General features: G+C 36.5%; 1 protein-coding gene across 1 annotated transcript in view; it reads right to left on the reverse strand.

Moving 5' to 3' along the window:
* Positions 1-3,875: 3,875 nt before the first annotated feature.
* LOC104278406 (nucleolar protein 4) overlaps positions 3,876-23,924 on the reverse strand; it is a gene marked incomplete at its 3' end in the record, with an annotated part of 45,933 nt that continues 25,884 nt past the window's right edge. Inside the window, exons 2-4 of the mRNA XM_009875366.1 lie at positions 17,157-17,336; positions 16,219-16,410; positions 3,876-3,989 (exon numbers count right to left, since the gene is read on the reverse strand). Coding sequence (XP_009873668.1) covers positions 3,876-3,989; positions 16,219-16,410; positions 17,157-17,336 — 486 coding nt within the window. The remainder of the gene's footprint in view (positions 3,990-16,218; positions 16,411-17,156; positions 17,337-23,924) is intronic.

A 23,924-nucleotide genomic window follows, 5' to 3' on the forward strand; every position in this document is an offset into this window, starting at 1 on the left:
ATTATATATATTTTTATATATTTATATATCTATATATAGATATAAAATTTGTGCAAGGGAATAAATTATTTTTACCGCCAGGCAGAATTAAAAACAGATGCGACAGAGCTCTTCAGATGGGTAATAGGTATCAAATACATAACTTCTTGGCACTTAAGCTACTGGCCATCCAACAGAGCCTGACCTCAAGATAATGAAAATGCACTGAAGCTAAAGAAAGTGCTTGAGTAACATCCAACATGGTCAGACAGCCAAAGCATTATAGTTCAAGCTACCATGACCTAGTAAACACATTTATATTTCTTCTAGAGAAGTCTCAGAAACTGACAATGCTTTTATTGTTGCAATTTTCAAAACTATGGGTACTTACTGGTTTCCTGACAGACAAATTCACATTGATTTTCCCATTATGAAATAAGTTATTGTCATAAAAAAATAATTTTCAAATAAGTAACTGATGCTAGTGAGATCAGTTTTCATTAACTTATTTTAAAAATTATTTTAAAACTATTTTTTAAAACTATTTGCAGGCAGGAATTTTCAGCCTTGAGTTAAGAAATATAAAGATCAGACATGTGGAATTTAAGGCATATAGGTAGAATGATGGTTTCTTCCTGTTCCGGACTTAACTTTATCAGACTTAACAATATCCCTAGATCAGGGGTATATTAACACTGCAGCTATCAGGAATTCTTCTAGGAAGTCATTTGTAAGATGCAGTATTCGTGTGTGTGCAGCCACACACACATCTTGGAGAGGTTTCTTCTGAAGAGATAACAAATCTGTGCATTGGATTATAGGTATATAAAGCCAACCCTTCACGTTTAATACTTGTGAAAGAAACAACTAATACTCATGAGCATGGCCAATATTCTATCAGTTCAAAAGAAAAAATGAGCTCTCAAAAGTCTCAACAGTTTTGTCTTTTAAGCTGCTTATTTTTGCTGATTGATAATTGAGAGGGTTTTTCATCAAAGCTGCACTGTAGGCAAAAGCATACTTAGTTTGGAGATTCTTACTACTTTACCAAAGTGCAGACTTCGACTTGGGATGTACATACGACATGCTAAGAACTGCCTTCTCAGGGACTTGTTGTGCCAGGGAGAGGAGGAGAAATGGAGAAGAGGAAGGAGCACAAACCAAACAAGAAAAGGAGTTCAGGAAGCTGCTGAAGTTTTGTCTTAGCCTCACGATTGGGCATAATACTTTGTTCTTACTACATTCATGTTTTATGAGTAATATTCTGGAAAAAGTTGGGTGTAGGGATGCAAATTACATCTCACTTTGAAGCAGATCACCCCTCTGGAGAAAAAAAAAAAATAGAGAGACCTCCACTGTGCTTCATGCAAGGGTAAAGTAGCTTTAATGCAACGCTTCTGCTTGGCTCTGAGGGGAAGCACTGAATGAGTGCTTACCACATCCTCTTAACAACCTACTTTCCAGGACTGCCTAACGCTTGTCTTCCATTAGAAGATCTCTTGATATAATTCATGAAGTGGCAATTTTCATTATCCAAATCTTATTTCCCCTTTCCTCCTCCCAAATTTTCACTGAAGGATCCTCAAAGCCTGAGTCCATCCACTGGTATAATGCCCAGTTATGTAAATTTACATTTAAAAAGGAAAAGCAGAAACATGTCAACAAGAAAACAAAGCTTTTTTAGGGGGTCTTCTGGGGTTTTTTAGAGATGAACTTTTTCAACCTTACTCTGTTTAACAAAAAAACCCCAAACAACAATGAAAATACTTAATCTTGGATATATATAAGAAAAATGAAGGAAATTTAAAAGTAAATAAAAGGAAAAAACAGCAAGAGGAGATGGATAGAACCTTAAGGCACTCTCCCTTGATGTGAGGATACAGGCCCATATCAGCATAAGAACCGGGCACAGTAGTGTGTGTTAGATATACCACTCTGAAATATTATGGAATGCTTTGCTCTCAGTGTACTTTGTTAATGTCAAACACTTGGAATAAATAATTAAATTCCAATGGAGCCAGGACCAGAACTAAGGTTTTATACTTCTCTAATGACTGAACTATTCCTCCCTGCAGGGTAAATTCCTCACTGTAAATTTTACGAAGCTACCTAACACATATTCCCTTTTTTTTTTTCAGCCAAAACTATTTAGCAAATCTATCCTGAATTCACAAATAGTTTTGCAAGCACCATCAAGCTACCTAATTTACTGCTTGCTGAATCAAATGGCTGGTGCTGTTTGTAACTCTCTCCACAGAGTTCCCAGAACTCACTGCCAAAAAGAGGGCAGAGTCGAAGGAAGCAAAACCAAACACTTGTTCTTTTTAGGTACCTTCCTTATTTTAACATCACAAGTCTAATTAAGGTGATCAATTTGGAGCCATTCTGCCTACAGATTTCTAATTCTGTAATTATAATAAAGAAACACCTCTCCCCTCAATGATAATTGTTATCAAATCCTTCTGTAATAGTAATACCACAAATAAAAGAGAAAAAATATATATGCTTTTTGAGTTACATCTACAGTTTTAAAATCATTTGTGTTTCAACAGCTCTCTGGAGAGTATTATGGGATTCTCATTTAAATCACTCGAAACTCTGCCTCACCCTGGTTGGATGAACAAATTGAGTCCCTAGTTTGCACTGACGTTTGCACAAGTCTTTTCTAGCTCTCCTTGAGGTAAGCACACCAACTTTGTAACACTTTTTAAAAAAATTGTTACTAAAAATTGTCACTAAATTGTTACTGAAATTGTTACTAAACAATCAGAGAACACAGAGAACATAAAACCTACACAATGTGAATGAGCGCTACTTCTAAACTAAGCCATACTTAACATTATGGTGCTTCGCTATCCCACGTGATTTGTAAATCTTAAGGCAAATGTACCACAATAATGAAAATACTAGCAAAAAAATAAAGCAAAAGAAAATAGCAATATCCACTCTCAGATCCTAAACCATCAAAGGGATAGTAGTAGGAATACTTTATTCAGTTAGGGCACAACCTGAAAGAACTCAGTGGACAGGAAAACATTCGTTTAAAAAATGTTCTTCTCCATAAAAAATATTCGTCACAGATGCATAGCTTGGATATGAGTTATATAACTGAGATATTACTAAGATTTGACTTTGTGATAGTTATGAAGAGAAGTAAAACATAATAGTCTTTGCCATAAGAATGTTAGACATTTACTGTTATCTGTGGAGCAACTAAATAATCAAAGCCTGGAGTGAGCTACCAGTTCAATTTTAAAAAAATTGAAAGAAAACAAACAATTCTCAACAAATTAAAAATAATGAAATCCTAACACGCACTATAGTAGGTGAATAATCACTTAATAAATATTGATGTGAGCTTTAAAAACTCAGTAGTAAGTTAATTGACTGCATTTTGCTATATATCACAATAACTTTTGTGTTTCAGGCAACCAGTATTTTCAGAAATGTACACTATTTCAAGTTATATTTACAAATGCACACACATTTTGAAAGAATATGCGCACAGATAAACACACTGACTCATGGATGCATGCACTATTTCTGTTATTTTATGTAGATTATATATATTGTATGTTCTGTTCCTTTTAATTCTAGTATGCAGATTTCACACTGTGCCCTCAAAATCTACAACCATTAAAAAGCAAATATATCACTTTCTCCAGCTGGACATTATAAATACACTAGACAACCTCATACAGCTTATGTAAATATAGACAAAGACATGCTCATGTAGTCATTTAAAGAACTACAGCTTCTATGATTCTGTATTTTAATTATTCTTGCCAGCAAGAAATGTATAAGGAATTGCACCACCCTTCTGCATTGCATCCTATGCAAATGAGTCCGGTGCATTTATAAATATGGATGTGGTAGACCCCCAAACAACACAGTACCTGCTGTCTATCCAACCGCATCCTTTTTGCAGCATTTCTGCTTTCACTCTCACAGGCGGAAGCCAGGATACTCTCTGCAACTGCTGAAGTAAGGTGTGAGGGAATAGGTCGTGACTATGAGAGAAAAAAGAAACACAGAAATTATTTCTAGCATAATCCACAATCTCCTTTTTCAAGGCACGCAATACCATCACCTAGGCAGGAAAGTCTGCTCATTGAGATGCAGTTTATACCAACAAAATGGGGAAATGGAACTTGTAAAGATGAAAAATGAAACTAGTTAAGATGTTAAGGCTGCGGCTGATCCATAGATCCACGAGAAGCCCTTTCCCCCCACAGCTCTATTGTCCAGTGTGTTTAGTCTGGCTCATTAAGCTGTACTTTGAACAGACAGTGGCATATTCTCTGCGTTCCAGCAGCACCCTGGCCGTCTGATTCTTGTTAAGAAAACTGAAAGGCTTTTTATCTTGTACAGCATGTGACAGGGATGAGTAGTGGTTTTTTATAGTCATAAAAAAACCAAAACAAAAAACCCCAAGTGATAGGGTTGAAACATCACTCAAAACATAACAGATTGTCAGAACATTTCAGAGCAGTCTCAATCTGTAGTATATGAATATTTGCATTCTTCGCTGCAACATGACTGATGTGAATAAAATGACTAAAAAAAAAAAAATCTGTTTTTCTTGCAGTAATGTCAGCCTTCCAACACTGTAGGTACTTTTTGGTTCAGTAGATAGGGCTCATTTTTTCAATTCAAACCTTCTCATTACTAATTTCATAGCATTTACACGTTTTAAGCTAAAGGCGCAGTGAATCCCACAAAACCAAGGGAATGCTAAAATCTTTATAACTCCATGGTTGACTATGAACTCCAGTATGATCTTCTCTACTATTTTATTAAGAAGAATATTTACACTTTTTTTTTCCTAATTACATGCAAAACAACCTGTCTGAAAGATGAAGATCACAGTAAAATTAATCTTCATTATTATTCAAAGATACATATGAACTACAAAGAAAATAAAGAAAATTAGGCTAATAACACAGATATTGAGATATATATATAAGCCCATTCCAGAGACTGCAATTTATTGAACTAAGTTCTGAACATCCATGAATTTTCAAAGCTTTATTGAACTCAAAAGTACTAAGTAAAATTATACCTACTGGACATGTGTGGGGGGTTGGAGTGGTTTTTCGTTTGCTGGCATTTTTTTGGTTGGGGTTTTTTGTTGTTCACCTTCTTACTCCAAAAAGCATAACCATAGCATAAACCTGCTATGAAATGCCACTAAGTTTTAGAAGCAAGTTTTACCATTCAGGTCTTAGCTAACTTTAGAACAGACTCATTATATTGGCTCAACTGATTTTATGGTTTTCATACCATTTCAGAGACTGAGGAGCTAGGCACTACTAATATTACATTTTTACCTTTAAAAATTTAAAGTCCATTCACTGACTTTGAATGTGACCTGCAGAATGCCAATCTTTAACCTGGCACTGTACCTTCTGTAATCCACGGGACTATTGTCTGCCTGGAACCAGGAGCCAAATTAGCTTTTAGAAAGAGACATGGATTTATAGGTTTCCCTCAGTAGTGCAATAGGCTTATTTCTCCCAACTCCTACAAGAACGAGCTCTCTGGCACCAGCGTAACAGCTGTGTAAGAAAGACAATCAGAGGCTGCAATACTACAATAAAATATACTTGATTTGACAGAACAAACCACTGAACATGTTTTCAGTTTTGAAAACAAACCACTTTAACATGAGGGACGATGACATTAAACCCTAGTGTCATTACAGAAGTTAACATTACAGTCCAAACAGACACATTCCTCAGAGCTCCAGAGGAGGGAGTAAGTCTTTGTGGAACATTTTCATTGACAAAGCACTGCATTATTATTCTGCTCCCCTACAATGCTGATATTACTCTGAATTTGTTATTGCATCACTTAGCCTTCTAGACGCGCTTTGTATTTGGCGGCCAAGTACCACTGTACAATCTATGTTTTACATTTTATATGCTTTGATACATGTTTTATGTATGTTGAAGACGCATTGACTGCTGGCTACATGGAACTGTCAGTGTGATCCTGTAGCAGTGGTCACACAATGATGTTCTTTAAAACTTATGAGTAAATACCGGGTTAATTCCTTCAGCTCATATCTTTAAGCAGAGGTATAACTTACACATTAATGGATTTTTAGAAGGCGATATATTAACCAAAAAACTAATGTTCTGACCAAAATGTAAAATGAACCCAAGTTCTCTCAGTTTATTTGTTTATGGGAGAGAATAGGTTTTTTGAAGTGTTTTACAAAATAAAATGCAAAAAGCTACCACAAAAATCAGGCAGACATGCTTTTCTCTGAAAAGGAGTACAGTGTCTATGTGTTCACTGTTGAAATATTAAACTGAAAGCTAGTACCTGCAAAAATGAGGAGAACTCCAGGTAATGGAGTATCTTCCTCTTGAAATATGTGTTAACCCATAATTTCTCTCACTCATCACTGCAGCTGGCTGTTGATATGTTCATGTCAAGTTCTATCAAGAGTGAACCTTAAGGAGAATGTAATGAATGCATGGTTGAGTCACCCAGGGAGTAAAATACTGCAACAAAGCAGAGGAGAAAAATCATGTGAATAAGGTTCAGTCTTTATCAACTTAACTCAGGCAAAGCACTAGTCTGGCAGTGACTGAACACAGTCACTGTGTAGCTCAGGTAGAGCTGTTAAAAAGAAGATTTTCTGTTCCATGAAATGTCATATCTGTGAAATGTCAAAAAGATAAATTTTGAAAAGTCTTCCCTAAGAGGAAAAATTGCTTTGAAATAACCACATTTTAAAAAATGTTTTTGAATAAACTGAATTAATAGCCCCATCTTCTAGGCTGAGAGGCCCTTTCTGGGTTAGCATAACTTCCTCCTCTTCTATACTTCTGATAATTCATGATCTCTGTCATGACTACAAGCTATAAAACCACTTCTGTAAGAAGCTCAAGCACTACAGTCCTTGTGGGGTTCTGAATATTTCTCAACTCCCTATCTGAAGGTGAGACACACAGGCCTTGGGAAACACAGCAGAAGCAACATCATTCAGTTCTGCAAAAGGGAGCCTGCAGATCTCAGCCCAACTAACCTTTTGCAGGTTCCAGACACCCTTCTGTGGAGTTGGGAGTCAAGTGCCTGTTCCTGCATGTTTAGGACTACAGCAGGAAATGTGGGAGCCAAGGAGTCCTTAATTCCAAGGGCCTATTTCCAAGCGGTCGTTCTCCCACAATCTCTGGATCCACGACCTGCCCACTAGACTAGCAGGAAATCATGGGGTTTTTTACTGTAATATGTCAGAATAGAAAACCTTTGACAAACTAACATTACTTAAAGGGGGGAAAAAAAGGCATTATCAAAAATTACCAACCATCTTTAACTGGCAGGATACACCTGGTATTGTTTGACACATCGTAGTCACAGCTCCAGTCTGGTTATTTCTTTCAGTTCACAGTGATGTGAAGCAGGAAATAACTAGACTGGAACTACTCATGTGTAAAAAAACAGGAAAGAAGCAAGCTCCTAAACTTTAGTTTACCAAAATAATAAAAGCAGGATAATATTTTTGCTGTTGATAGATAGAAATGAGACATGAAAATTTTACAGTAACTTGCAGGTGAAGAGATTAATAAAGCTTAGAGGGAACCTGGTAAACAGCTTAATACAGACCTTCTGGGAAGACTGTGCTTCTGTCCATCACACAGCAGCAGTATACAGAATTCCTTTGTATTTACTTGGAAACCCGATAATATTTGTGAGCACACTAGAACAGTTGCCTTCTTTTGAACATACATCTTCTTTTTGTTTTGTACATCTCTTCAGCTGACACATAATTAACATTCAGCTTCTAACACAATACAGATGAAGAGCATTTTGACAAAATACGTAACTGAAACCTGCTAGATTCATGTACATGCGAATGCCTCTGCTTTTGTCATCATTTTAAGTGATTGACATTCGGGAAGTGGTTGAAATTCCTTCAGTAGCCTAAAGGGTATGACCAGTCACCTCCAGTCCTCTTGTATTTTGAAACTGCAGTTCAAGGTAATTTAAACCTGAGTCCTGAGTCCATCACAGAGCCTTTAGATGACGATGACGACAAAGCAACAAACACACTTCACCACCACATTGGATAGGAACTTTTGCATTGTTTTAAGAGAAATCATTTTTGTGCAAATAGATATGAAGACTTATACACTCGTTCCTTTATTTCTTCCTGAAGAGTGTCCAAATCACTGACAGATCTACTTTTGCAGATTGCTTAACGAAAAATCAAATTAGTTGATACTTCTTCATAGTCAAATAACTGTTGGTCTGCTTTAAAGAACATTAAAGCTAATGAAGATCCTTTCACGGCTTTGGTGGTCTTTAGATCTGGCTTTCAACAAAATGTCTTATAACAAGCCTTTCTGAAGTTATGGAGTAGTCCTGAAAAGCTACCAGTTTTTCAGTAGCTGAAATCAGAAATCCTTAGCCCAGTTTCTCCAGAAACTAGCGTTTGCAGTACACCAACTGTATACAGTATCATCAAGTCTTCAGTTTAAAGTGAAGTACCTTTGCAATATCTTAATAAAAATTCTCTTTTTTTTGAATATTCACACAATTCCTGTATTTTTATATGAAATCTAAAAAAACTGCTGTGTTTTAATTTCAAATGTACATTTTCGTACAAATCAATTATTGATATTATAGATGTACTCTATTTCAGTCTAAACTACTAAGCAGTATATACACCCAAAAAGAAGCTTGCAATCTGCTGTACAGGCTGTCTTCCAATGGTTACAGATCTGTTGTCTCTAAAGGTATTACCTTGGCATTTTTTGTGAGATCTAGTATTTACTTAAAAACAAAAGCCAGTGTCCTCATATAGAAGCTTGGTCTAGATCTCAGAATCACAGAATCACAGAATCACAGAATCACAGAATGTTCGGGGTTGGAAGGGACCTCAAAATATCATCTAGTCCAGCCCCCCTGCCAGAGCAGGATCACCTACAGTAGATGGCACAGGAACGCAACCAGGCGGGTTTTGAATGTCTCCAGAGAAGGAGGCTCCATGTTACATGTTACACCAGTCTGAGTCCTGAAATTATACAGCTGCCTATTACGTCAGCTAATGGTCAGACATGCATACCTGCTAAAATGATAAACTTTATAACCTGACATTTGAGCCTAAATAGTACCTTCTAGTTTAGGCTAATTACTACTGAAAAGTAGATCTTTCAGTATAAGACAGTTGCAAGCATATAAACATACAAGTTACTTCAATTTGTTCATAGACACTGCAGTATAAATGTATGAAGTCTAATATAATTGTGTGAATGATAAAAATGGTAACTATTACCCAGACTATTTTTCCGAAGTGATTTGGCATCCAAAGATGAAGCTGAATGCTTAAGATACCTCAGTGACAGTAACCGAGTTTTTCCAGAGGTACCACTAAGAATTTCTTTGCATGTTGGGTGCCTAACAAGGTGATACTCCCTAGTGCCCTCCTGCATGTCAGCTTTTTCCTCAGGTATCGTAAGACCAGTTAATTTCCAAAATCAAATATTGCAAATATGCTGTAACTCTCTCAAAACTTATTAAGATCTAACACAATATGTTAAAATCCCCAACATATTTAAAACAGTATGCATATTGTTGAAAGAAAATATCAAAAATACTTCACAAGACAGAGTATGCATTATCTTCAAAAGTAATTTTTTAACTCTGTGTAACACAGTGAAATGTATGACACAGAACTGTCCTACACTGCACAGCTACAAAGGATTCATAAACCTTTTACAGAGTTTTTTTTAATTTACAGACTGAAGTACAGTACTGCACTCTATTGGACATACTTTTGTAATTGTCAGTTTAGTACAGAATAGTGAAATATGAACAACTGGACTGGCATTTTAATGCTTGTAACACTGCTTTTCAGTCTAGGGTTAGATGTTTTTTGCTCAGTCTTGCAGTTATAGAATCATAGAATCATTTAGGTTGGAAAAGACCTTTAAGATCATTAAGTACAACTATTAACTTAGCAATATCAGGTTCACCACAAAACCATGTCCCTGAGCACCTCATCTACACATCTTTTAAATACTTCCAGGGATGGTGACTCCACCACTTCCCTGGGCAGCCTGCTCCAGTGCTTGACAACCCTTCCGGTGAAGCAATTTTTCCTAATATCCAATCTAAACCTCCTCTGGCACAACCTGAGGCCATTTCCTCTTGTCCTATCACTTTCTAAATGGGAGAAGAGACCGATAAATATTCAGTTGTAACACCCGCTAAAGAATTCAAAGAAATAAGTACAAACATTTTAACTGCATATTAATATTTTAATAAGTAGAAATATTTTAACTGCAGAAGAGGCTTTTTAAAAGATTCAGTAATGTTCACACCACTTTTTTAAGTTTTCAGCTTTAAAGTACATTGAAACATTATGTGTTTCACCTTGATTATGACAGCACTAAATATACACCTTTAAATATCCATATTCCTGTCTAAATGCTAAGCAAGTGACATATTCCAATCAATCACTGTTCTGCTGCTATACTTACATATGGGGCCAAGTCCTACTCTACTTATTCAAGAGAGTGTTTTCAGTGGGGCTAGTGGAAATTTTAAGTGATTTAAAGTATTTATATTATTTAAATTTTAATTGTGAACACTAGAAGGAGTATCAGTCTGACTTTATGCACCTAAAACTCAAGTATTTTGTCTCTACTGGCCATCTGCACTCCTTGTTTCATTGAAAAGACAGATATTTCTAGAAGATGACTCATGAGGCAGCTGGGGGTGAAATTCTCTGGACTGGTTCATCTAAGCACTTCGCTGACTGCTCAGGGAGCCCAAGCCACCTAATTTCTCTAGCAAACTTAGGTAAGATTACCTCTGTCCCAAATTTACCTGGTATTTCAGAGTGATAGAGAACCCCAGGAATCATCATGCCAAACTAATTCATTCTGAGTTATGTGGAGACTGGATTGGACATTTCAAGAGCAAACAGTTTATTAGCAAAACTCCAGGGGACGAGGAAAAACTGAGTCTGATTTAATATTACTTCTGTTCGCTCTAAACTGGCTCCTTGTGCTTAAGCTACTGACACAAACCAGCTAGCCAAGTAACAGTGTAGCAGAAGTCTCAGTCTAAGTCAGAATCACAGCATAAGAAAAGCTGAAATATTTACTACATTTTTTTCTGATTTCAAGTAATTAGAAGTAAGCAGGGTGAACATTCTTTCATCCTGGTTTTTTTTTTTTACCATTAAAAGAGTGGTTCTTTCCTATATCAGAACATATTGCCATATTTGAGGGGGTTGTTTTTCTCATAAATTGAATAAAAAAGTGAAACAAATATCAAAATTGCATTTTTATCTTTTCCTCTCTCACAGAATGTAGAAGGCTAATTTCTATCTTTCATGTCTTTTTCAAAGCTAACTTCTTCACATTTTCCAAGGTTACTGGACAAAGTGTAACTTCTTTCACCACTCACTTTTCCAAAATTGTCTACACTTGCAAAAGTCATTGAAAATCAAAAGGTATCTGAGACCAATTTTAAAAAGCAGCTCTTAAAAATCATGAGCATTCACTTACCTGTTCAGGGGCAGGGGGGAATATTTAAGAGCCTTAGGGAAACTGTTTCTAGAAATACTTTTTTTTTAAGGATATGTGAGACCTAAAGGAAAAAGTCAAAGTTTGTAAAAGAGTAGCTTTGCCCTTTATCAGCCTGGTTGCTCACCAAACTTACATAAGCAAACAACCACCAGACAAGGGTGAGAGGCTTAGAAAATGACCAATCAAAGTAGTTTGGGGGATAGTATAAAGCAACAATTCTATTATTATTTGTAGATTTCATGCAATTGTTCTTATGAATCATTTTCTTAATGCTTTCCAACCTATTAATTAAGATTAGATATGCATCCTTGGATCCACAGACCCTCATCTTCTTGAAAATGGTTATGACCTTTCCAGCCATACAAGGCCTGGAGGACTGAAAAGCCATGTGACTGTGAGGACACCTAGACTATTCAGCATTAAATTCAGTAAGTAATGAAAGTTTCCTCCCTCTGAAGCTAAAATTTAAATCCGGAGAAATCTTAATGAGGCATATTTCAGAAAACATACCCCCTTCTGAAAACCAGTTCCCACTGGAGTTGCTCAATCACCGCACAGAAGCACTAGACACATTTAAAACACCTCAGTCAACATATGTACAGTTGCAAAGCATTAAAACACCACTTGCAGCCAACTGGCACAACCAAGCAACCAAAGCAGTGAAATACAGAGAGCTTAGTTATTGGTTAGTGAGGCTGGTGATAGAACTGAAGGACCTGGGACGAACAACACTGAGATCTAACTGAGGAACTTTCTTCAAGCATAGTGTGACTCTTCTCTGACGCACCCAAACTTATCTTCGCACAATGAAAATCATTTATGACTAGCCTTTTCTCTCCAAAATATAAGAACACTTTCCTCTTCGTTAACATTGTTTTGTAGTACAGTAGTGCCTCGGAAGGAGGGTTTCCTTTTGCTTAAACAAAAGACAGAATCTCTTTGTGAATGAGTTTAAGGCCTTGCTCTTGCATTGGGATCCAAATAGAAAAGATACCAAACTGTGCAAAAGATACTGCAAGATATAGTTTTAACTGAATGCAGTGAGTCTAATGATAGGAGATGGAGGAAGCAGATAGTAGTAAGAAAATCTAATTATTAAGTCAATTCAACCTCATTTGATTACTTGTAGCATCTAAAATTTTTCTGGAATGTAACTAAATAGATACCACATATCCTCAGCAGCTACCTACTCTCTTTTTGCAATTGGCAGTTTTCTATAGATGCAGAGACTGGAACAAGTCTAAAGGATGGATTTAAAAAATATCAGTGAAACAGGTCATTTGACCATTTCAGAGAGAAAATTCCCCTTGTGTAGCATATACAGGTCACAAAACACTTAATGTACATAAAGGAATTGTCATTAATATCAGACCTTGAGAAAGAGGCAGTAATATATTTTTAGTTTTGCTTCTCTTAAGAGAAAAAGAAAGAATTTCTTCAAGAACGTCAAGAACATTAAAAAGTTCACAAAGTGGTGCAGCATAGCGCAGGCAGAAGCACAACCTAGAGATGCCATCCATAAGCCAGTGATTTCAGGACTTAACAAACTCCTCCCAATGAAAGATTCTGAGCAAGATCATAGAGAGCGTTCTCCATGGTCAGAGGCAACTGGAGGAGGAAAATAGTCTTACAATTCATGAGAAAAACTTTGGTAGTGCCTTGTTGAGGGATATGCTTGTGTCAGAATGAAAATGACACAATTACAAGCTGAACAATCAAATGGAGAAAGCATTTCCGATGTCGAAAAGGAACTCCTCAAAGGAATATTTGTAACAAGAAGCCATGCAAGTTGCCTTGCATTTCATGGATAACTCTGTCATAAGTAGAAGCAGAATAACCAAAAGTAATCTCTTAAAAATATTAATACTAAGAAATACGTTAATTAACAATACGAACACTCATGAGACTGAGCCTTTCCTGTTGCCTCAGAGCTAGAACTGGCCTGTTATGCAGCAAGAACTGTCATTTGGATTAGAGATGGCAAAAAACTGACAGAAGCAGGCTTCAGGCATGCTTTTTCATCTTTACCATGTAGTCTTACACAAATTTAACATAGCGTTTACATTTTCTCTTTACAATATGAGGCTGTAGATAGATGTACTGTTCCACACACAGTCTGAACTGTCATATGCCATATACGAGATTATTCTCTTTTTCTCTTTTCAACTAGATGCTCAAAATGTAGCATTCTGAGCCTGAACTAAATGAAAATCTTGTGTTTAATATGTGTCTAGCAAAAGACATCTCCCATGAAGATTATTATCTGACATCCTATTTAATATCACAACGGTAGTACTATTGCTCCCAAGGAGATCATTATCCTGTTTTGCTATATCTGAGGGTAGTACCTTATTCAAAACAACACTAATGTGTCCCTTCGTGATTGTTTTGAACAAATATCACAATCCAGACAAAGTGATTCTTTCCTGTGATCAAAATGGCAAGTACATTTAAAATAATCATACAGTTGAGTGTCTCTGTCCATGGTAGCAATTTTTAAAAGCGCTTATAATTGGGAGATGTACAAGAATTTGGAAATCAGAAAACAATTAAAACCAGCAAATGCATACATACTACATTCTGGAAACAATCAAGACATAAACATAAAACATCGCTTATTCTCTTAAGAAGTTAATGGGAGCTCCTCCAAAGACTTCAGACAGTCTTTGGCTCATGTTCCTACCTGTAAACAGGGAAGAGGGACAGATTTCCCTTCAGGCCCAAGAGGGCTGAAATCTTTGGCACAAGCTCCAGTGCCTTGTCACTTCCATTCATTGACAGCAAAGTCAATATTTTAGAGGGTAATATGCTTGTTTGAAATAAAGCCATCATAAGTTGTCGTGGAACACTATAAAAGTGTTCTGAACTATAAAGATTGCTTATTTGGACCATGTTCCTGGTAATCTCTGTTCCCTTTCCCCTCTCAGGAATAAATTTGATTCTGCAACCTTTATTCATATGAAAGCAACATTTGCAACTGTGCACTGAAGTCAAGCCAACCTAGCTCTTATGGGTCAGACTGCAAGCCCCGTATTCGTATTGCAAAACAGTTGTGCAAGTCTTCCAGATGACAAAAAATGAGCCACTTTACATAACTGCTCATCAGTGTGAATAATGACAGTAATGAGGCCATAAATTGGAACAGTGAGGAGACTTGCTAGCATCAGTTAATTTTGTAAAGTATTTTCCAATAAAAGTACAGTAAAATAAAAATATTTGGCATCATGAAAGCCGAACTTGATGTTGCTGAACTATTTCCAGCCAAAGTGAGTAGATGCAATTTGATGCTACTTTGTATATCATAGGAAATATTTACTTTGGTTTTCCTTCTTTCACTTTGGAAGGCTATACAATCTGACATGTACACCACCAGTCAATCTTTGGCACTTTTATCTGTGCAGATGTCCTTTATTCCACCTGTCACTCTTCATCTGTGTTTCCGTTGTTCAGAAACAGTGTTATCCCAATGTTTCAAATAATAAAACCACACACCCAATGAGAATCACAAACACATAAAAAAATTAGTTTCTGTCTTTGCTTTTTGTGTTATCCAATGGCAGTTTTACCCTACAAATAAACCTGATATTTTGTTCTTAAAACTGTCAACTAACATCTTAAACAACATATGGAAATCATAAGTATTCTGCAAAGACTGCAGGAAAGAGAAAGAGAAACAGTAAAATTCAATCATCTCCAGTAATTTTTTAATGTAATCAATGGGTTTGCAGATGATTTGTTAAAAAAAAAATGATATGCTTAATCACTAAATGATTTCTATTTGCAATGATGAGATGATTTTATTGTCACCTAAAGGCCAGAGAGATAGCTAAGATGCATAAAATATAAAGTGTTTAGCTACCTAGTTTCTTCTGACTTTTCTGGGGCTTGGAGATACAAAATGTTTTAGAGCTATGGAAGCTGCCAGTTGGTGAGAAGTCTTACTATTTACCTACTCTTGTGCTACTGAGTAATATTAAAATACTAATGTCTGAAAACACTGACAGTTGTATACCATCATATTTTCCATGGGGTTTGGTTCAATTACAATTACTAAGCCATTGGGATGCTCAAACTGTAACTCGACGCCTGTGTTTTAAAACCATTTAATGTGCTTTGCACACCTATGTATCAACTGAAAGATTTAAAAGGAGTAACTTCTACTGGTAAGTAATAGGTTAAAATGTACAGGGAAAAAAAGCAAAGCCAAAACCATTGCCACCGTGATGTTAATACATTGGGCATTTTCTTGGGCATAGTATTTCTCTATCAGGATATAATTTTTATAGAGCTTACAGAAATCCAGCTGGCAGAGGGTTTTTAAAGAAAAAAAAATCTATCTACAAGACTTTCCCATGCAAAAATCTCTAACTGTAACCTAAATTAAGAACTAAGTCACTATATTCGTCATCATTTGGTTTCCCTTCTTATGCCTTGCTTTGCTCTTCTGTTCCTCTACATCCATGCTAGTTCATCTTGTGAACTCTAGTGTCTCAAAGCATTTTTAAACAACTGAACAAAGGGAATAAATTCAGGAAGAATGAAGGAGGGAAAAAGAAACCTCTGACCTGTATTACCAAAAAAATAAACAAACAAAAAAAAAGACACTAAGATGAAAACAAAATAGTGCCATGGATTTACATATGGGGTTTTGATGGAAACTAGGGCTGGGTTTTAAATCAAAACTCACCATCTCAAAACCACTTCTTTTCATCCGCCTGCAGGACTTGAGGTAAGTACGTATGCGTTTTCTGGCACGCTCTTGATACTCAGGGAATTGTCGCCTGCATGAGTCAATGATAGCCTGGATCTTTTCTTTGGGCTGCTTAGAGATTGGGACCATTCGGTCCAAGTTTTCATCTACAAACAGCCTGACAAACATCTGTTGGCAAGAGGGAGACAGAGGAGATGGGTTTGGAGGGCGGCTCTCTTCTCTTCCTAGCTTTCTGTCTTGATTACTGATAGGAAGACATTTTTGCTATCCACTGAAGAGCTTTGTAATGGGAAGCCAGAAATATTAAGCAAACAGTTCTTTAAAGGGTTATTTCGGAGGGGGGCTGATTAAAAAAAAAAAAAGACAAGAAAAAATAGTCTACAGGATACAGAACTTCTGAGATAAACCAGAACAGATTGTGAAAATAGGCACTATTTAAGTTTCATTATTAACAATAAGCTGTGATTGCTCATCATTTGACTGAATTGACTCGCTTTTTCTTTGTTTGAACAATTGCTTGTGTTTTCATGCATAATTACATACATTGGGAAAGAAACAGAGAGCAGTTGACCACCAGAATGGTCTTCTGATAAACTAGCTACAGCCCCTTTCTATTCAATGGGTGAACATGCACATACACACAGTCACATTCACACACACGGGTGCACATGCACACATACAGAACAAAGCTTTGATTTCCTCACTGGTAAAGATAGCACTCTGCTTTAAAATTCTAAATAAAATGCAGTAAATCTGTCATCTGTTGGCAAGAGTTTAGTGTGCATTAAAATAATAATTGAAATAAATTCTGCAAATTAAATTAATGTGCCTTCAATATTTTCAAACTTACCCATAAATAACAACGCAAGATCAATAGTAGAAGTAAGGGAGACGACGAGTGCAAGAGGACTTACATTAAAAGCTTTAAGTCGCTCAGCTTCTACCCCATCTGATTCATTAACCTTCTCGGGGTCTTCCTGCTCATCATGGTCATCTTCATCCTCATCTCCTCGATTCAGAGACAGATCTTCAGCACCTCTGCCCACACTCTCATTCTTACCAGAGTCATAGCTTGAGTAACTATGTGCAGGGGACTGAAAATAGATAAAAAAGAGTATGCTTGTAAAAATTCACCATGGAAATGTCTACTCATCAAAAATGCTTTATAAATATTTAAAGAATTTCATTATTTCTTTTTATTCTTTGTTCAACATGAACACAATCCTTGTAAGAGCAAACAATTCACAATGATATACACTTCAGTACTTTAAAAAATATGACAAGCTGCAAATTCAGTAAACCAATTAACAAATGAATTACCTATGATAATTACAGTTAACATGCTATAAAGCCCTGTCTAAGTACTACTACACGAGTTTCTACAAATACCAACTTCTTTGTATTTGCCAAGATGTAAATAAGGCGCAGCTAATTTGCACAAAACTCTAAAGGATTAGAAATTACACAATTTAAGGCAAAGAGGATTTAAGTAGGAAACATTGATATTCATCCAATCAATAAGAAATATTATCAAAAGCTGAAATAAGTTATTCAAAACATGGAAATGATAATGGTCTAGTTTGATTTGCAGAACCCTAGAACTAATTAGAGATGTGTAAGTTTGTTAACATTTTGCATGCTCTTCTGAGAATCATATAGTAAAACCATTTTCTCTTTGTGTATCAGCATTCAGAACTTTTCCCTGAGCAGAAGTTCAGCTTGCTGGATAAAACAGATGACCATCTCATTAAAGTGTATCCACTTGTAAAACCAAAGAGTTTTCAGTTACCAAAAGTCAATACTGTGCATTTGTCCTTGCAATATCAAGACAATTATCTGTTTCCTCTGCACACACTTCAAGTTGCGGACCACGAAAAGACATCAGCAACATAAAGCCTTCTAAAACTTAACACTTCAAGATCAAAGCTTTCCCCCAGTCACACAAAAGTATCAGAGAGTATCTTCAGCAAAGCCATCAGATTCACGTTTAGGTAATTCAGAGCACAGTTTTACTTCTATAATATTTTAATCCTGCAGTATTTCAGTATTTTCCTCTATTGCTTCAAAGCACAGTGTAGTCTACTAACTTCAGAGAGTCCTGAATCAGGTGTTACACAATGAATTTTACACACATGCCATTTTTAGGTAACTCCTGCCTAAATGTCACCAAAAGTCAGGAGCATAATGCCTCAATCAAAAATACATTTCAAATACCTAAAATCACATGTCTGGCTCTACATTCTGAGCTTCCTAAAACTTTCATTTTAAGGTGTTTTCACCAATCACAGAATGTAGCTGGGGAGTGAAGTAGGAGGGAAAGGCCAACAAAACCATTCATCTTTAAGGTATACTTCTTGCTTTATATTCTTACTCCAACTTCTTTTTTTTCTTCCCCTGTTCTCATTTCCATCTCATACTGGTCCTCTGCACATCATCAGTTTTGGAGTCAAATATATTTTCTTGCCTTGCCTTAACAGCATTCATACTCCAAGCCTTCCTTTTTCATCTATCCTTCCCAAACTATATTCTCAGAGTACAAACTCCCTGGAGTTTCACTTTTTAATCCCTAATGCTCCTAACATCAGATCTTGCAGCCTCACTCATTCCCTTCCTTGAGAATCTTCACGTTCTAAGGCCATTCCCTAGACTCTTACAGCAGACATAGGGAGAATCAGAAAACACTAAAAAAAAACCCCATCTCTGTATACAAACATCATAAATAAGAAGCAAGTTCAGCATCACCTCTTCTCTTCCTGCGGCCTATGGCTGCACAGTTATAGGACAAGAAATTAGACAGGGTTCAGGATGGCAGACATGAGGTGGCATGGATAGCTAAGACTTAGGAGAGCTCAAAAAGAAAACCCATTCCTTTTATTGACACTCTGGTATTTTGTTCTGGAAAGATTATGAGTATCTACATTGCTGCCTATTTGGATAACTCTCCCTTGCAGGAGATGTTGAATCTATTGACTTATTAGGCTCCAGAAGGATATGGTTCCATCGTGATCAGAGATGATGGTTGTAACTTATCAGAGGGTCCAGCACACACAAGCAACAGTATTTAACCTGGCCAATGGCTACCAGAAGGCCAACAGCTGCAGCCTGGAAGCCTGCTACAAAGGAATAAGAACAGTGATTTTCCTTGATCCTGAAGAGATTCCCAAAAGAAATTTAATTAAAAGAAAGTTATCATTAATTATTACAACTATTTTAAATGTGTCCAACTGCTATACAGTAGAAGATCTGACCTAGACTTCAAGGCCTGTTCTTTTATGCTTCTTCATTTCAACTCGTACTACAGCTGTACAGCATGCAGAGGGCTTCTAGATAATCAAGAAGCCATTTCATGTGGTAGGTGCCACACGAAATTGTAGAAGCTACTGCCCTGAAGAACTCTACTGTCTGAAACCCTTGTCCTGCAAACACTTGATTTCGCATGAGTCATTTCATCAGACTAAATCCAATTAGAGTACTCATGTGCATGAAGTTAAACAGATGCAAAACTGATTTCAGTATGTACATATGTTTGGGCTGGATGCCAAGATCATAAATTATGCACCAGGAATGGGGTTTGGTTTTGTGAGGAAAAGAAATTCAGGCTGAAATGGATTAGCTATGTCTCTCAAAAAATGCAATAGTATTGCATAGAAAGTCTTGTCCAATGGTTTCTCCAAAATATTTATTTCAAGAACAACTTTAGCATCTTAAGTGAACCGTAGAGAATAATATACTCTGAGAAAGTTGTATGGCAGGAATCCATATTTATTCATCACAGATTTGAAGACTCTATACAGTATCCAGAAAAAAAAAAAAAGTGGTTTTGTATTTCTACACAGATGAATATTGAGAAGGAACTGTTTAATTTTTTTTGACTCTGCAGTTGTGCAGAAGCTAATAAGCATTTTCTTTTGGTACTCTTATTAAGCAGCCGCAGTAAACACGTAGTAGGAGAGCAGAGGACAACTTTTCTGTTCCCTAACTTTAGGTCTTGTACCGTCCTTCCAAAGCTTGCTCCCACCTTCTCCAGACCTGAACCTGCTCATTCAGATTCCTGTACCCCCCTTGGCACATACATTTTTATGGTCTTCTAGTAAGATAGACTGAATAACTGATCCCAGTTAAAATATTTGGGGTTCATTTTCGATTTCTTGTTTTAATTTTGCCAGTCTGTTTAAGACCGAGATCAGTTCTTGGTTTCAGTTCACCACGTGAAAGCACAAGCCTTTGCGCCAACAGGAGAATGTGAGCATGGATGGGACAGAGGGAACGTATATGTCTCTGTTACCAGCAATGCAAGATTAAAAGCAATCATGGAGTGGAAACATTAGTAGACAGAAGATGTTTCATTCAAGAAGAACAAATGAGGCTAAGGCTAAGGCCAAGAGGATTCCCTCTCCAAACATTTAGATGATTATAAAGTTGACTTAAAAGTACTGAGATCTTGTGGCCACTTTGTCCTTCCCCTTTTCTGGAGGTTCTGAGTTCATTATTTAATCCCTTCCTTGCAATAATAAGAATTTGGCACTTCTGCTTTATAAAAATGAAAGATTCTTGCCTGCTCTCAACCTGCTTTGAGGAGCTTGTGACATGAAATATCAGCATCTTTCCAAGACATTACAAGTCAGCAACAAAAGTCACCTGGAAGTAAAATAAGTGTCAAATCGCACAATAAAAAGCCTGGGAGGACATCACAGTGTAATCTAGTTCATCTTACTGCCACAGAACAAAGTCAGAAGGTCACTTCTGACCACTCTTATTATCTTAAGACTTCCAGTGTCAGAGATGCCATGCATCCCCCAGACAATCTGGGTCACTGTTTCACTGTCTTCAGAATTATTAAAATATTCTTAAAACTCACCTCTGACTGTCAGAAAAAGCACTAAGCCTATTTCTTTTTCACCTATCTACCACATATCACAACAGAAGACAGGTGTACCTGGAGAAGAGAGCATTCTTATCTCTTTACAAGAATCTTTCAGACATTTCAAGACTGTTACTATGTCCCATCCCTTCAATCTTCTCTTTCAAAAAATTCATTCATACTACGAAAATCATGTTTTCCAGATTGATAATCATTCTTACTAGTCTGCTCTGGTTGTTCTTTATTTGGTCTGAAACTTTCTCAAAGAGCAACTCCCAAAACTCCAAAGTGTATTCCATTTGAGGCCTTTCTACGCAAAATATATTTATTTATTGCTTGACCGATTTCTAAAATGCTTGCAGCAGGAAAAGCTTATCACTTTATTTGTGAGATAAAATACCCCATACATAAAAAAGACAGTAATGCAGAAACCCCACGGCTGCCAACAGAAGTCACACTTTTATTTTGTAAGGAAATAAAGCAGAAATAATCCAGAATATTAATAAATATAACATCTAACATAGTGTCTCAATGTCTGTGAGGCTCAGACACTGGTGTGTGGCCACCAGACATGATTTGGAGGATGATGCCACATGAACTACTTGCAGGAGCCTTTTCCCAGCAACTGACAGTAAGAGACTCTTGGCTACCTCAGTGAGCGTACAAAGAAAGCTGTTGACTGCTGGGTCAAAAGTTACTCAGTGACAGTAAGTTAATTACTGACACTGGTTATCTGCAATGACTAAAAATTGGAAAAAGCATGGCTTTGTGATTTTTTAAAAATGCCAAAAGGAAATAAAAGACTAGAGTTTTTCAGTGCCAAAAGACTCTGAAGGAAGTGAAGCAGATTTTTAATTTTTTTTTTTTACATGAAGCTTCATTATTTCACATTTGCACGATATGTTACATTTACATTTAGTTGGATAGTTTTAAATCTAGTTGGATAGTGTATAATTCCTTTATTTGTTACACTGGACACTCATAAAGCACAGCATTCCTGTGAGCTGGAGAGACTTGGAATTTTAAAGAGTTGGCTGGACATCAGCACAGATTTCCATACTGCATGGAAAGGAAAAGAGTTGTGAGGCAGGCAGAGATAAAAATACTCTGCTGGCTATACCTTAGAAAACATTAAATATATTTGCCATATACAAGCCCTTTCGGCACTAAAAGAGATGAAATGATGAATTCAAACATTCCTATCTTTTTCTCCTCAATGTAAACAGTGAAACAGGAGGCATAACTGGAAAACTAAGGTTCAGCTATTATCCTAAGCAATCGTCTTTCAGGGTTTTTTTTGCCTCAATCCCTTGTAAATCCTATGCCTTTCTCTCTTCCAGACTTTACTGTTCTTATCCTTTTTTACGCATCCCCTTCATGCTGTCATGTGTGTGGAAATTTACTGCCCATCATTTTTTTCTCATTACAGAAAAGACTGTGAAGTCTTAAATACAGTTCCATCATCTCACCATTTATTTCAAGATCCAATTAACCTCATTTTTATAATCTTGCCACACATTTGCTCATCTTATCCACATCTTTGCATCTGACCACAACAAGTTTTCTCCCCTTGTTACACCACAATTGATCTTTCCATTTCCTTCATAAAATTTCACCCTCAGTAATGGGAAGGCATCATTGTGTATAATTCTGCTATTTGGAGCATGAGGAAAACAACATTTTTATTGGAAGAATGGAGTGCTGAAATCGAGAATTTCTTAGGTTTGACTCTATAAAAGTGTTATCTAACATGTAAAGAGTTGTGGAGTAGATTGCATAAGACATTTTCAGACAAAATTTTTATTACACTGAAATATTAAAAGATCTTTTCTGTTTGCTCTGTGTTAACAATGTGAGCTCCAGAAAGACAATGGTTCAGCTATTTACAGTAGGAACTAAGAAATAAAAAGATTTTTCTCCTGAATTATCTTTGACACGGTCTTCTCAGCAGAGTTATTTTTACAGTAGTCACTGAGAGAACAGTGACTGTTAGCCAATCTATACCATATTATCTGTTTGCTTACAAAAGTCCTTTCAACAGAAGCACATTTATTAGCAATAAGTAGAACAAACTGTAAATTACCCAGACACTTCCATTCCAGTTGGATTTATCTAGATAGATACAAGTTCGGATAATGAAAGATAAGAAATAATTGAAAGAGCCCCTGAAACGCAGATCTTCCTGTAGTACATTTTCTCCATTTGGCTAAAATATACTCTATCCTAGGTTTACCCGCACTGTATTGGCCAATATTATTGAAACACACCACTTTGCTCTAATAGAAATAACCTCAGAAATAAAGTAGAGAGTAAAAAGAGAGAGGCAACTAAGAATTCTCAGTCAAGTAGAAGAATTAAATATACTTAGAGGTGATAGTTTAATGAGCTTATTTCTAATTTGTTCTTAACCGATCTCTTACTGCCTGATTCACCACCTTCCCCCGTCATCCTGGAACGAGAAAATTCTCGGAGGGTTAGAGTAAGCATGTCCAAACCTCCCTTGCCCACCTGTGTCAAGAGTGTCAGGGCAGAGCTGATCTACAGAGAAGGAGACTTGTCTACTTCTCACAGCATTTATCTTACAGAGTCGTTTTATTAAAGACTTCTAGACCTCCTGTCACTGACATAGGAAGGAAGATATTTTCAACCAAATACTAAACTCTAGTTATATAATCCCTAATAACTGGTCATATTGCAATATGCAGCTGCTATGTTTTTTGCAAAACTGCGATGTCCTTTGTGGGAGTTGAAAAATCAAAGCTAAATGGTGACAGACTTAAATAAAAACTTAACTTTTTTTTTTTTTTTTTGCATCCTGCAA

Source organism: Apaloderma vittatum, unplaced genomic scaffold (assembly GCF_000703405.1).
Source record: "Apaloderma vittatum isolate BGI_N311 unplaced genomic scaffold, ASM70340v1 scaffold38478, whole genome shotgun sequence".
Classification (NCBI taxonomy): domain Eukaryota; kingdom Metazoa; phylum Chordata; class Aves; order Trogoniformes; family Trogonidae; genus Apaloderma; species Apaloderma vittatum.